This window comes from Helicoverpa zea, chromosome 6 (assembly GCF_022581195.2).
Source record: "Helicoverpa zea isolate HzStark_Cry1AcR chromosome 6, ilHelZeax1.1, whole genome shotgun sequence".
Classification (NCBI taxonomy): domain Eukaryota; kingdom Metazoa; phylum Arthropoda; class Insecta; order Lepidoptera; family Noctuidae; genus Helicoverpa; species Helicoverpa zea.
In genome coordinates this window covers 9,458,693-9,475,040 of record NC_061457.1, presented here as the reverse complement: position 1 = coordinate 9,475,040, position 16,348 = coordinate 9,458,693, and the positions used below count along the sequence as shown (strand labels likewise).

General features: G+C 35.5%; 1 protein-coding gene across 2 annotated transcripts; it reads right to left on the bottom strand.

Moving 5' to 3' along the window:
- Positions 1-7,135: 7,135 nt before the first annotated feature.
- LOC124631090 (activated Cdc42 kinase Ack) lies at positions 7,136-16,188 on the bottom strand. Of its 2 annotated transcripts, none has more exons than XM_047165255.1 (11): positions 16,170-16,188; positions 15,787-15,971; positions 15,391-15,641; positions 14,266-14,683; positions 13,500-13,701; positions 13,049-13,244; positions 12,596-12,721; positions 11,865-11,944; positions 10,076-10,294; positions 8,733-8,864; positions 7,136-8,600 (listed from the first exon to the last, which is right to left on the bottom strand). In XM_047165255.1, the coding sequence occupies exons 2-11, from the start codon at positions 15,871-15,873 to the stop codon at positions 7,525-7,527; spliced, it is 2,787 nt and encodes a 928-aa protein (XP_047021211.1). In that variant the 5' UTR covers positions 15,874-15,971; positions 16,170-16,188; the 3' UTR covers positions 7,136-7,524. The 2 variants fall into 2 exon arrangements, with proteins under 2 accessions (XP_047021211.1, XP_047021210.1); XM_047165254.1 differs by lacking the exon at positions 16,170-16,188 and adding an exon at positions 16,073-16,162.
- Between the last annotated feature and the right edge of the window lie 160 nt (positions 16,189-16,348).

Genomic DNA, 16,348 nt, shown 5'->3' with positions numbered 1-16,348 from the left:
GTGCTGTAAGAAGTTAAACCAGGAAGCGGGAGAAGCCGCGAACGTCATACGAGCAATTAGTGCATTGTTAACGAATGCCGAATTCATCTACTACCTTCCAAGCATACAAGACAGGGTGATAGAAACAAGTAAACTTGGTCTTCAACATAACTGGAGCAGATAATACAGGGGCCCGATTCTCCTAAGTTAATAATGTCAAAATCGAATAGAAATCGAATCGCAATATGATCGCAATAGCAGTTTTAACCATATCGCGAATACGATTGGTCTTTCATTAGTAGCAGACCAATCGCACACCAATCAAATGTATTGACATTTGATTGGTGTGCGATTGGTCTGCTATTTTGGTGATTTTGGTCTATTTGGTAGTTTGCTGTACAATCATTTTGCAATCGTAAATCATTTGCAGACAAAATGATTCATTATTGAATGACAGAAAAGGATAAAAACGTTTATTTCAAAGAAAAAATAGCGGAATGCCACATACGCTTCAATCGTAATCGAGTCGGGATTGGATCTCAGTCGAATCGAGTCGAACGTGAATCGTATGTCGCTTAAGTAAAATTAGGAGAATCTGGCCCCAGATATACAAGGCAGCTTCGCGCTGCGACATGCATACATAATTCGATGACATACTTCCAGAAGGTATTTAGTTGGGCAGACAGACCGTAAAGTGCTACCACATTAAATAAGGCGGGACCAAACTTAATGAAATTGCTCCTTGACTGGTTTTATGACTTTAATGAAAAGGGTATTTGGGTGATTCTTTGAAACCGAGGGTTTTTGACTCATTGATCTGGCTCAATTTTTTTTTGCTCTTAGACCTGAATTGACGTAATAGTATGACCTAGTGCCTTATGTGCAATATCATACATCGAAGGCATCGATTTGCATCACGTAGATTAGGATTTAAAAGGTACTGATTAATTGCTGGGCCAGATTAATTGTAACAGAGGCAGATGAATGTGATTTCGCACCATATTAATTAGAGGTATACAGATTAATGATACTTCCTTTATTTTTCCAATGGTCTTTATTATAATAATAGTCGTTTTCCCGCGGTTTCACCCGCGTCCCGTGGGAGCTACTGCCCGCACCGGGATAAAATATAGCCTATGTTACTCGCAGATAATATAGCTTTAAAAATGAATATTTAAAAATGGGTCCATTAGTTTTTGAGTTTATCCATTTCAACCAAACGAACAAACAAACAAAGTTTTCCTCTTTATAATATTAATATAGATTTTACCAAATATTGAAATAATTACTACTTAATTATCACTTTTTTTTTGGTTGACACAAGAAAATAATTATGAATTAAGTAAACAGTAACACTTTCCTTCAAATTAATAATTTATTAAACCTCTTACGGTTGTTAAATCACACTAGCTTCAACGCTATAATAATTATATGAAATGGTAAACTTATCTTAATAAGACCTCTTAACTTAATAACACAAAACAAAAACGTATCTTAGCTTAAAATAAAAATAAACTTCACCGAAAACAAACTCTAAATTAGAATGAAATAAAACTTACTAATCAAAATCAGACTTAATTTTTCAGCACGATAGGAACTCTAAGCTTGAGATAGTAGAAAACTAATTAATATCCTGCCTAAATTCCTAAACTCTAAATTCCTAAGTCTATTAATTATGGATTTATATTTTCTAAATCAACACTAAAATGTTTACTTCCATCTCTTGATCGAAAATCAGGTTAGATCTCCCAAACTTGCAGAATGCTGAATAATTAAATTTGAGTTTTTCAGGAACCTTTTATGAAAATGAATCTCAACGACAGTCTTGAGAAGACTGTCGTTCCTATCAGTAGTTGTTTGTTTTCTTCTTTCCTGCGTATATAGTTTTGTCTATTCTTTTCTTGTTTTTCTTTCCATAATTCTTCATTATTGTTTATTCTGTCATATCTTCTCTTATCCGCTAGTCTTTTTTTCTTAGTATTTCTTCTCTTGTTTGTAATTTTCGTTATGCCATTTTGAAAATATGGATCTAAAAAAATATAAAGCTATTCTAGCAACGATAAAAAAACCCCCCAAAACCTCTAGCACAGAAATTGAACTTCGGAATAAAAACCAACAGGCCATTTGCTTTATTATTTTGTATTACTTACTTAAGTAATCTTATTGAAATTAAAAAATAAGTAATCTAATAAAGATCTATGTCCAGAGGAAAATAATTATTTCCACGGTATTTGAACAAAAAAAAAATGCACTAGAAGCCAACACAAATTAAACAAACTACAATAAAGAAATGTCATTAGACATACCTGTAACATATGCCGAATTTGAATGAAATCTAATTCATATGTCCCGCTCAAATTCATCTGGCTTTAAGAGCCAGATGAATCCAGACTAATTGGGGCCAGAAAAATTAGGAATTCGCAGATTATCAAATCCTGCTCCTTTATTTATAAACGTAAGGCATCAAACATGCAATTAATGATAGCAAAACCATCTCATAAGACACTTTGCTTTGGCAACAAAACGATAGTAGATGCACACTATCAGTTAATTAAGACAGATTGATATGACTATGTGCCTTACAAACACCAGATGACAAGTTGCAATCGTATTTTTTTGGAAAAATACGTCCGCTGACGAGCACTCACTGTCACCGTTCGGTGCTGACCGGCGCGATCACTTACAAGCAAATATTACACTTTCAAATATTTTTTATTTACGTATAGATAATGTTTGAACAAATCGAGCCAGCTTAATGATGAATTTAGTCGGGGACAATTTTTAAATTTATGTAATTATGAAAATACACTATTTTTTTTTATTTTAATATTAAAATATTAAGAAACACATATTTAAAGATCATTTGGATTCATTAGTTTTATTGTAAAGCGACCGTAGCTCGCAGAAAGTTAAATAATGCAGCAAAAACCGGCATTGGGACACACCAGATTAATTAGGTTTTACTGTTTTCTGCTAACTTAATTATAGTTTTTTTTTAATAAATTCTAATTAGTTACATGAGGTGTCGATGGACCTTTACCTTTTACATAAAACCTGAAACTTTCATTCCAATCGAAGGATATTGTCATGTGTTCTTCGGGCAAAAACACGTAAAAACTGTGTTTCGAAGAATCACCCATTTACGGTATTTACCAACTGTATTAACTGGCACATTTTTTATTTAGGAGAACAAGGTATCCGCATCATATTCTTGGGTGAAACCTCTTTTCTTTGAACTTACTTAAAAGCATTTTTTTCAATAAACTGAACTTCTGTACTTAATCCGGGCCTGCTTAGTTTAAGTTAGGTAATCATCAGTTTCTGAGAAAAAGTAGTTAGACACAAAGGGTGAGTTAGACTGAGCTAGACACCCTAAGGGTGTATGTTTAGGCTATTTATCGTTCCACTGCTGGATACGGGCCTCCTCTGACACAGAGAAGAATTTAATAATAACGATAACTAAACCGTAACCAACCGTTTACTACCCGCCGATTTTTCGATGACAACTGAAAATGGTGCAACTCATCCAAACTAATATTATAAATGCGAAAGTAACTCTGTCTGTCTGTCTGTCTGTCTTTCTGTCTGTCTGTCTGTCTTTTCTTCACGCCTAAACTACTGAACCGATTTGTGTGAAATTTGGTACAGACATAGTTTGAAACTTGAGAAAGGACATAGGATAGTTTTTATTACAAAAAATAAAAAAAAAAAATAAAATTTATTACGGACATACAGTGCCATCTATTGGTCAAATGTCGAGCTGTTCCTATGCTCCGTAGATAGATGGCGTTAATCGCGCAATGGTGTCATTACACGTGTTCGGTTCATGTTATTGTTTTAATTCATCCTGCGGGAGCGGGAACTTCTCAAAAATCCCGCGAGATCGGGAACTATGTGGGTAAAACCAAAAATCTTCCGGAAGTCACTATTCCACGCGAACGAAGTCGCGGGCAAAAGCTAGTCGTAAATATTTTCCACTCTGCAATAACGTCTAGTCATCTAGTGTACTTACTTCGTCAGTAAATCGAGTTATATTCTAGTAGCGAGGTCCGACGAGAACGTAATTATTACGCGCGTTCCCTTTGTTAGCATTTTTATTAAGCTCTACACAGCCGTTGAAAAGAAATGGAATTAAATAATAATGCAGAATGCCTGTGGCTCCACTTGCATTATAAAAGCTTCAAGCAAGAATGCGTCCTATTTCTTCTTCGTCTGTATACTTAATATTATATTATGAAAAATATAAGAAAATACGTGAGTGCATTTACATTCACTGTCGTATCCTATTCGTTTATCCACCGAGTGCCGTGTAAATAGGCGCCGCTTCAGTATTGATACAGATGCACTATTTGTAAAGATACGCAGCTCAAGATATTCAATATCGTCTGCTGATATATCTCTATCGACATATATTAACTTTAACATACATTCAACGATTCTTGATCAAGTAAATTAGAATACAAACAAAATATATAAAAAAATGACAATGGGTATCTTCGACCTAAAAGCTAGCTAACATTTATGAGGATTTCCTTTGTAGCTGGGTAGTACTTTCCAGCAAAAGAGTTAAAGCGACTCATTATTATCATCTTCGCGTTGCTTAATTTTATCGCGGTTAAACATAACGACCGCAATTTCCTTACAGCCGGGTATAATGAGCGGGTCCAATTACAAAGTGTGGTTCGGAGTTTGGGTGTGATCTTAACAAGGTGACAATGTCTCCTTTTTGTCACGAACCTTAATTGTGACCTTTATTACCTCTGGCAACATTTTAGACGTGAGGGATGCTGGTTAATTTATTTAAACTTAGCTAATTATGCCAGTGCTAAGTGGTATTGTAGGTAGGTGCTAATGAGCGTAGGCGCATATAATGTACCTACGTGTGAGTACAAAATTGTCTCAAAAGGCTTTCAATTTTGGGAAAGGCGTTGAATATGCACACTGATATTTACATGACCTAAATTCAGGGTAAATACCTAATATACTGGCGCCGAACCGATTTTCGGCTATGACAGGTGTTCTCGACAGAGATCAATGACGACCGGGGTCAGGCGCAGGACTTAATGTGGTCCCATGAATAAATAAAACACAATTTTAGGATGCCAACAAGATCATTTATTAATGTCACCTAAGTAAACTTAGATGCTGCCGAAGCTTATTTACAATAACTGTACATTTATACAGGTTTTACACATGTGTCAATTATAATTTTATAATATACACATACTTCTCTTCTACTTTAGTGACAGCAAAATATTACAAGTTCCGTTTACAATTAGTATTATGAAAGAAAACATAGTGTAATTTTAGTCTAATGTTTTTAAACTGCTATTTCACGTTAAAAATAAATAATCTCTCTTCTGAATACTTTGCGTGTGTCGCGAACGCACAAAATGTTCGTAAATTAATTCTAGCGAATGTCCAATGTTCACAGCACTGAATGAAAACATCTACTTTTGGTTACAAAGAAGTCTTATTATGATTATTAATCAATAATATAATACGCCAATTATCACGTGGAATTAAAAAATTGGACAAACTTGCCTTAGGTAGATTTAAATATATTTTTTTATCAATATTGAAAAGTTTATTCGCCGGATCCGAATCGTAGTGTTATATTCTTTTCGCGTACTCACAAGTATAAATACGAATACAAATCATTAAATACATCAACAGTTTACACATTATATGAGATATTACAATATAATATCAGGCTAAGATATTTAAATTGCTGTATAATACAAAATAAAACTTTCCGTTCGTCGTCATACAACTAAGTTTTTAACTAAACTACTAAAAAAACTATGCAATAGCTGCATTTGCGAAAAATTATGCTCGAAAAGTATAAAATAGTGATGTATCGATCCGGCAATGAAGGCAAGCTTAAATCACTAGACAAAGTTAAATAAATAGTTACAAAAATGACTTAATATCGTGCCCGTGACGCAGTTACTCAGCTTTCGTCAAACTAACTAAACTAGCAGGTACTTATTGGTGAGGCACCGTGTGATGTTGTCCGACTAAACTTAACTAAATAAATAGCACACTAAGGCCCACTTCTCGAAAACCCATACAATTTATATTTCACTCGATAACTATTAGTAAATATGTTTTGGTCGAATATAAATTGTGTAAGCCTTCAAAATGTAAGGACAATATAAAACTAATAAAATGAGTAAACATTCGAGAAATACACATATAAGTTGTAAACTTGTAAACGCTCCGAATTAAATAATAAAACTAATTTCACTTAGCCTATAATGCATGCTGCCAATGTTGACTAAGAAAATAATTACAGAACTATGAAGCATGCAGATGAAAATACTATTTTCTAGTATAAAATGTCGATTGCGAGATTCTCTGCTATTTTTCTGTCCAGTTAACATGAATGCACAAATAAAAAAGTATTTAAAATTAACGAAGATAAAATGACGACTTCAAACTAATGTAAACTTCTAAATCGTCAAGTTTGCGTAGAAAAATTAATATAGTGTACAGTATGAAAATATAATCGTACATATAAAAATAACATTCCGCAATATAAATCGTTTCGATATTACATAGCATTATGTATGTACAGAAGATATATACAACATGTAACGTAATTAACGCACACCCTCAAACACCTCAATTAGAATATTATGTTATAATCATAATACATACACTGAATTTTTAATTTAACATTTATACATTGTTATTTACTAAATTAGTTATACCAATTCTTGGAGAACTTTTTGGTCATACTACTACGCACGCAAATATCGCGCCGCGCGTCGCTCGACTCGACACAACATAACGAAACTGCGGAAATAGCCGACAATACACGAAGTCTTATTACTTTGAGTTACGGTCTATTTGAATCTGTTTTGACTGTACAGGGTTAATATGACAATAATTTCCGTAGTTTTAATTATTTTTGGGATAAAAAATTACCTATATTGAAAATGATATAAATCGATTCAGTAAACGATTCTGAACAAACTAATTTCAGGATGTGCGTTAATTAAGTTACATGTTGTAGACATTCGTGTTACATGAACCGAGTATAGTTAAAATAATATCAGTTATATTTTATTATGTAGGTATAACGTTGCACATTCAATTCGATAATACAGAAACATTAATTGCGATCACTGGGTAAAACTAAGTTTCGGGGGTTAGATAGAGAAAATGAACGAAATGACAGATCTTACGATAATTTTGGGGTGGATTTTGAAATGCTGTCAGTCTTATATAAATTGACATTTCAGAAGACTACCTAATAATTATTTACAAAAACACTAATTCAGATATGCGTTCAATGCATTAAAATTATAACTAACAAAAAGTAATTTACTACTACACAAATAATTCTCAAATTCACACTACGATTAAATGATGAAAGTGTGATACAAGTCTTATGAAATGCCAACCTGTTAATCAGTCGACTTACTGTTCTATGAATTAGAAATTAGAAGGCACAAAGATAACATCTGATTTGGTAACTTAACAGTATAGTGTATTTTGCAGCATTTATTTTTTGGGAACTACGAGTATTTTTATGTATTATTTAGGTTTGGTAGGGCAGGGCGGCGCGGGGCGGTGCGGGCGGGGCACGGACTCGTACACTTCGTCATACAGGTTAGCGTTAGAGTACACCGGCTGCGCCGCGTACACGCTGCGTGCCGAGGACGGCTCGCCGATCTCGCTGTAGAAGTTACTCGCCGTGTCATTGACCTCGTCGTACAGCGCGTCCCCGCGAGACGACGACGCCACGCTCCCGCCATAACCATACGCCGCATAATTACCAAAGTCAACATTCTGATACTTGTAGGCAGAGTAATTCTTAGAATTCTCCACACAATCGCTAAAGTTCCGCAACTTCTCAGCTTCTTCCTCATACTTGGGTACATAAATATTCTTCTCGTAATCATTACTCGTGTTAGCTTTCGATGGCGTCGACAACTTCGTATAATAGTCTTTTGTTTCCAATATAAACTGCTGTTGTACAGGAGTGATATCGTAATTCTTGTAAAGAGGAATGTCGTTATATCTTTTGTCTTCTGCGACATTATTCGCAGCTGCGGACGTCGATGGCGCATTGTACGCGGAGTCACCAGACAAATAGTCACTGTTATTGCTTTTAGATCTAAGGTTAAGAGATTCAGAAATTCTGTCGTCCAGCGACATTTCTGCTAGGGACGCGGTCACACTTGGTGCGTATACGTTTCTTTCTACTGAGAGAGCATTATTCATCGCGTAAGAGTTCGGTACGTTGCCGTAAGTATTGTTAGAGTTGGCGGCACTCGTGGACGGCGAGTTATTGTAAATGTGTGCTATGTCCGCGCTTGTAGATGCGTGGTTGTTACTAGCGTATCTGTGAGATTCTTGTGGTTGGCTTGTGTTAGATTCGTTTATAGTTATATCGTAATTAGATCTAGAGGTGTTCGTGTTGGGCCAAAACTGAGACGTGTCGAAGGGATCTGGCTGTGTTGGCTGCGATGTGCTAAAATGTAATGGCGTAGATAAATTGTCTAGGGACTTAGCACCATACAGGTTTGTGAAACTCTGGATGTTGTATGAACTTGCAGACAGGCCGGGCAGACTCTCTAAGCTCTGGTCACCCCAGTCACTGTCTAGTCCTGGAAATAAGTGAACAGTTGAATTATAACAAGCTGCATATGATTATAGGGTAAAGGTTAATGAAAAATAAAGCTAACTAACGACAAATGAGGAAGATATGTTATGAAATAAAATCTCCCTTAGACCCTTACCTATTTCTGGCACGTCGATAGGTTCGTCGAGTATAGACACAACGTTCTGACTGTTTGGAGAGGACTTTTTGGCGGGCGTGCTCAGTCTCGTGGCAGGCGGCAGATCCAGGTCGATCAATATGTCTTCTTTCACTGAAATATTACACAAATATCAGGGATCAGTATCTTGGTACATATGTAACTTTCTTCCTTATGTATGTAACTGAGATTTTAATGAGCGAATGTAACTTTTGCTTGTTTATTTTTTATTACAATACGACTGCAAACTGGTGGGATATACTTTGTTTGGAGCTTCTACATTACCGTTTAGTCCTTTTGAAAAGATTCACACATATTATAGTTCGGCCATTCAGAGAATGCGTTCCTGACACGTCGCGATTGAACTGACGACGTAACTTTGCAATGGCGTTGCAGTTACGATAAAAATATTTTTGCTGGTTGTTTACCGTTTTAACAATTGAGGAGCATTAAAACAACATTATTATATCAATAATCAATGAATGTTATTACGTCGTCAGTTCAATCGCGACGTGTCAGGAACGCATTCTCTGAATGGCCGAACTATACCAATGTTTATCACACCTTTATACACCCACAAAAAATACAAACTGAATTAAAATTGTTATAGCTCTGGATTAAATTTTTAAAGTAGCAGACTTTTTAAAACAGACTGAAATGCTATATAACTTTATCGACTTTCAAACAGATTGCCACAATAATCCTATTCGTTATCACAATATGGTACCTAACGATATTATTTCATCACGACAGCGTCGAACAATATGGCTTGCGTGTTGTGTGGCACGACTTTATTACAATGACGTAACCACACCTGTCGTGTTGAACATACATTTAGCACGTTACATGTCTATTGAAGATGTTTTCGAAAAAAAAAATATGGTACTTCATGTCAAATTATAACTGTGAATAACAATTGAGTTGTAACAAAAAAAAAATTTTCTCTAATTTTGCCTTCTGAAATGCGATTAATTTTTAATTCACTGTAAAATTGCATCTAAGTTATTTTCGTGTCAATTACGATAATAGTACCCATAGTACGTATTGTTAGCACATAAAAATCAATAGGTAAACATTAGAAAGATAGATAGAAGATTTATTTATATATTTTATGATCCAAAATTTTTTTAGTGTAGGTATGTAAATCTTAGAACTCACCTTGATTAGCTCTTGCCTCCCTAGTGCGAATTCGTTTTATGTGCAACAAAGCCACTCTATCATTGGTCAGCTTGTTATAATTGAAGTGTTTGCTGCCGGTGTTACCAGCTCGCGTGGTTGCTGCTACTTTTATAAGGGTTGCCATATAGAAAACTTATAACACTCACCTTGATTCAAGCTCTTAGAATGTGCCTCCCTAGTGCGAGTTCGTTCTAGGTGTAACGAAGCCACTCTATCATTGGTCAGCTTGTTATAATTGAAGTGTTTGCTGCCGGTGTTGCCAGCTCGCGTGGTCGGCGGCTGTGTCGACTCGATCGTACGACGCTTGCGCAGGACAACGTCTAAGTCATCCGACAAACCGTTGGAGGATGGAGGTGTAGGTTTGGCTGAAATTATTTGTTTACATAAAATTATGTTATAAATAAATAATAAGCTAGATTGAGGATAATTAACAAATATTGCTGGGCAGTTTGTCGCGCTACTTCGTTGCAGCAAGAACACGTAGGAAGTGGTGTTTTGGCGGTTGTCTTGATGTTCGAAAAGCCTTCTATTTGAGGAAACGATTGTGTTTGAATTTGAGTTCCATTGATCAATTTTCAAAGTAATTCTTTATTTAATATGTTAATTGTTTTGTCAGATATGCGACATTCGTATGCGAGATTTGAGATATATTTCTACATTGAATTAATTAATAGAGAAATATAAAAAGGGTAGATCTCTAAAAAGCGTAATATTTTATCGATCTGTTCTCGTTTTCGATTAATTATTTCTAGCAAAAAAAATTGTGTAACAAAAAATATTGCTGTTTAATGTAACACAATTTCCTTTAAAATTCCCCAAATATACCTGACCTATTTGACCCGTTTAACTTTATAACGTCCTATAGAAGGCAAAACTCTTTTTTTCCATGAATAGTGCGTCACTTATCTAGAGTAACTAAAGATTTCGATATAAAGCATATTTCCGTTTATTTGCAAACGCCAAACAAGACATACCTTCATAAGATTGCAGTATTATATATTGCTATGTATACTCAGGTGTGATTATTTGTGCATAGCATTCAGAAATGACACTTATGTGATAATACACTGACTAGTTAGTCATCAACACATACATTAGCGATAATCAATGCTAAGTGCGTCTCAAACGATATTGTTACGTAGTAGTCATCGTTGATAGGTATATAAAGTACCTAAGTATTATGCATGGCACGAGTTTCCCATAGAACAGTTTATATGTATCTCTACTAAACTGTGGATTGTTGGAAGGAGATAGTAAAAATAAATGATTATAGTCGGAAAGTATGAATGTGTCTGTCGGACAGCATGCTATGAATCTGCTAACATTAGGGAATGACATAAAACTGAGGAATTGTTAACGATGTTATAAGTAAACTCCTACGCATTACAAGAGCCATAACATGAATAAATTAATATTAATATTCAAATTGAAATGTATGTTCTGCTCTTCTAACAAAGGTAGGTATTTAATTCAATCGGACTTTCAAATATATGTTACAAATAAAATTATTAACTTATAGTTTTATCTTGTACAATCTGCAGGAAAATACCAAACAGTAGGGTTTTTACAACAGTTAATTAAAACGATAAAATGTTAACTTGGCAGTCGGTTTTGGCGAACAATACGCAATTAATATAGTTACGTATGACGTAAACGTTTCGTAGAACTGAGCAATAGTTTTACTTTCCTTTGAAAGTAAAAGTTTAGGAACGGAACAATTATGAGCACGTATCATAAGTGAACGTGATTACATATTTATATGGTTAATGAAGATGTTCAATGAATACAGTCTCATAGTGAAAATTGTATTTTTTCTAACAATGAAATTATATATAATAAAAAATATGTATCCACATTAAAGTAAAGCCTCTATACTAGCCTTTATAAATGGACTATCTAACACTGAAATACAAGGAAGGGTAAAAAGGAACTTACCTCTTTGCACTGGTGATAAAGTCAGCGATTTCTTAGCTGCATTGTTTTTACTGCTCTTCAAATTATTAGCCACCAGTGTGCTAAAAACAAACAAATATTACCGGATTAAATACTTATTTATCATTACGTACATAGGATTCTTTCTATGACGTTCTAGTCCATCCCCGTCGACAGATCCAGTCCTCAAAAAAGGTAGTGGGCACATCCGGTCTGCCTGACATTCATTAAATTCAAGTAGAAAGGGGAGTATTCAGGGTCAGAACAGAGGGGGAGTACAGAAGGGACTACTAGTACATAAGGGAAGTGGAGTGCACAGGGGAGAATAAAGGGAGAGTAAACAAGGCAGTTTTTAAGGGGAGCACTTTAAGGGAATTACAAAATGGAGTGCTTTGAGATAGTACTAAAGGGATACATAAGGTGGAGTACATTAGATAGGACATATTAAGGTGTATAAAAGGAGAGAAAATAAGAAAGTAGGTACATATGAGCAGTGCCTACATGAGAGTGTGACAAGAAAATCAGGGTTGTGGGCACTGATTCCCCCTATTGTTTATACCCACTTTCTGAGAGAGCAACATTGGTTACCCAGAAGGAAGAAAGATTTCGTTATCATCATTATTTACCACCCTATCTCAATTAAATTTCATCTTTAGTGGGTCAGTCATGTCATGGATGTAACAACCGACAGTTTGTTTCGCAATAGGATATGCTATTTATTAGTAAACAATTACCTAGGAAATAGTCCGACTTCTAAAGTACGTTGGTTCTGCCCCTTCCACCAGTGTAGCTCGGGTCGTTTATCTATCAATATGATAGCGTCACCCGCGTCAATAGCCATCTTGCTCGGCCGCCGGTAACTGTAGAAACTCATAAGTTGTTTATTTGTAAACACTATTTGTTAGAGCTAACAATGCTATTGTGGTCATTGCCGACTGTCATAGATCTAATATGTTTTTTATATAGTAATATCATGGTATAAAAAATAATAGTTTTTACAAATAATGTAAACAATAACATGAATCCTCATATGTGCAGTTTAAAACAGGATATATCGCATAATCCAATTACATACACAGTTACTACTAAATGAACAACAAAGACACGGCATAACATCCACACAAAACCAATTGCGAAATCAAACTGATTTCTTGTTGCAAGGTCAATCTGAAGTCCAATTTGCTTACCTAAGTGAAGCGATGGCTGTTTCGAACTTATTGGTCTCAATGTACCGCTGAATGCCCGCGAAGGTGGGTCGTTCCTTAGGGTTAAGGTCCCAACATTGCATCATGAGCATGTACACGTCGGGCGGGCAGGCATTCGGCGCCGACAAACGCTGACCTTCACGCATTATTAGTCGGAGTATCTCCGAACCGTTTAAACCTGAGGTCAAGACGGCGTATGAATATTGGAATGAATTATTTTGTTGTTTGCAAATAATTGAATGTGAGATTGGGGTTTTGGTTGACAAGGAAAACTGAACGTTTTAAATTCATATGCACATTTTTAGAGTAATATTGAAAACTAATGCTTCTTATATTTTCACCTGCATCTTTTCAGTCTACAAAGTAAGAGAAAATAAGAACATACACTAGCACTAGGAGAGGCAATAAATGTCCCTATAAACCCAAGTATTACCTATCCAGGGCTCCTCCCCAAAGGTGTACATTTCCCACAGCGCCACGGCAAACATCCAAACATCGGAGGCGTGTGAGAACTGTCGGCTGCGCAGCGACTCGGGCGCGCACCACGGGAAGGGCACGCGCCGGCCCTCGCTCATCACATAACAATCGTCGGCATCGGGTAACGCCCGCATCAGACCGAAGTCGCCGATCTTCACCTGGTTTTGAAGGAATTATACAATAGATTTCGGGGCCTTTAAACACAAAAGGGTTAAAGAAGGAATAGGAGCCCTTGGTGGAGATGCCAGACTTAGCTCCCCAGGAAGAATATCCATAAAGTGCCTTGACATGCAAGTCACCATAGAGGTCAAGATAACTGGCAGAAATGAAACCTTGAGCCTTATTTGAAAAGAAGCCCATGAACTATGGAACAATGAATAAACCATTGGCCATAAATAATTTGTTTTATTTACAAGAATTTCTTCTGCCATTTGGTGTAAATGAAAGTTAGTTGGTATCCAGTGTTAAAATGTAAAAATAAGAATTTAAAATGTAAAAATATTTGCATTCCTATTAGAAAAATATAATACTTATCACATATTTGCCTATATTATATCTGTTTCAAAATTATCACAGCCCAACCCATATAGTTTAACAATGAATAATGTAAAATTCACTTGTTCAAACAAAAAATTAAGGATAGGCTTTGCCCTTCCCATAAAATAGATTAATCACATTTTGCAACACCCAGTATTTTTTAAATGAGTCAAACATTGACTTACCAACTCCAATGTGGACAACAATATATTCCTGCAAGCCAGATCCCGGTGCAAGAACCTATGCTTCTCCAAATGTGCCATGCCAGATGCCACTTGTTCTGACCACTTGTAGATGTAGTTTAAGGACACTTTGCCATTCTGAGCTACAATGTAGTCCAGTAAAGATCCCATAGCTGCCAGTTCACATACCATCATCAATGGATGGAACACTACACCATGTAGTTTGATTAAATTCGGGTGTTTTAAACTGTGCATGGCTTCCACCTCTCTTCTGAAGTCATCATAGATTCCGGGCTGTGAGAACGCATCAGCCTTCAAAACTTTAACTGCTACAGGAACTGTTTGGGACGGGTGTTCGGACACTCGCCATTCTCCGCGTTTGACTACTCCAAATGATCCATTGCCTATCTCACTATGTAATCTGTAAATAAATATGTGCATGAGTTTTGAAGACAAAAATGATACTCTTAAATGAAAATTTTAAGCTACAGAAAACTTTACAGAAAATTTTAAGCTACAGAAAACTTCACAATTGACAATTCATTTTGTTCTAGGTTAAAAATAGTTTGAATCTCACACTGTATTTTGAATATGATATACAAATAGTTATTTATGAACCAGTGCTCAGCAAAATTGATATTGGCAGTTGACACAACCTAGTAAGTGCCTGTATCCTGCCAATTTGCTCTAGCTTCTGATGCATAATTTTGTTCACAATTTTTGCATTTCTAAATCAATTTAACGATATTCATAATGTAATATTCATTTACATAATACTGCTAAGAAACAGACATATCACAAATACATATATTAATCTCAAATACATGTAATATAAGTATATCCATGTGTAAACAGAAGACCCATGTCCATGGAACACCATTAATTTATAAGGATCAATAGCAATGCTATGTCAAGACATAGCAATAACACATCATTGTTTGATTGTTAGCTGAGTTTCTTAATAATGAATACCATTTCTAAGTAGGAAACAGGTAAAATTTCTGAACTTGATAAGTTTAAGGATGGATATGGCATTGTTGAATTTTTCCTTAATCTAATTCTTGTAGTAACAATGAAGCTCGGGGGTTTTCCTAGATGGTTAGTCAGATATTCAAAGTAAGTACTCACACAATATCCTTTTCCAATATAATACATGTTGTCCTTGAGTCAGACTGTGATGGTCTCACTGCTAACTCACTTTTCTCCTTCGAAACTGAACTGGATGATGAACCAAATAACTTGTTCCAAAACTTTCGGTTCCATAGCTGCAACTTCTTTTTCCTGACTGCATCAAATAATCTGCGTACTCCAGGCTTGCTGATGCCAAGCCTCTCAAGGTCTTCTGCATGCACGTAGTCGAAATGTGCTAGTCTTGTAATCTAAAATATGAATAATTGAGAAAGTTTGATTGATTGAAAATCCACATGTAATGGTAATAAGCATGACTGACAATATAACTTACAAACTGAACTGAGACCTGAATGTGTATGAAATTGAAGTGCATAATAAATCATTATTGTTTACCTGCAACTGATCTCTGATAGGCAAATAAAACTGTTCCAGTTGAACATTCTGCAGAATCTCACAGAGCCAATCCGTCCCCGATTCCATTTTAGTCTATTCTTCACTGTACTTGGGGTAAACATAAAATAAACGCATCTCGAGCAGGAAGTCGTTGATGCAAAGGATGTGTGTCCGAATGGCTGTTACTGCACAAACCAGAATTATGGTTACGAGTTTTTGTGACACGTCCAGTAAAACTTGATGATGGCGATCCAAGCTATTCAGTCACATTTAAAAGGATGCTTACATTATAGTGAAAGCTTTATTTATGAACGATATATTCACATTTACGAAGAAAACTAATAAAATTACTGAGATTGAGACACCTATTATTTCATATTTACCCGTGAATGACAGTTTGTTGTTCTTAAAAATAGAGGTGCCCACATGGCTTTGCAGATCTAGAAGCAATGTGTCAACACTGACAATAATCGACTAAGAGTCGTCGTGTGAGACAGAAAATCGAACAATGAAAACCATTGAAAACATTATTTTAATTTATACTATTTATTAGTGAATGAGT

Excerpts from the sequence above, each read along its gene's own strand:
- LOC124631090 (XM_047165255.1), bottom strand. The coding sequence starts at position 15,873 with ATGGAATCGGGGACGGATTGGCTCTGTGAGATTCTGCAGAATGTTCAA. Across the intron at positions 14,684-15,390 it reads ATATTGGAAAAGGATATTGT|ATTACATAGTGAGATAGGCA; the intron begins GTGAGTACTTAC and ends ATTTATTTACAG. Across the intron at positions 12,722-13,048 it reads ACAGCCATCGCTTCACTTAG|TTACCGGCGGCCGAGCAAGA; the intron begins GTAAGCAAATTG and ends GAGTTTCTACAG.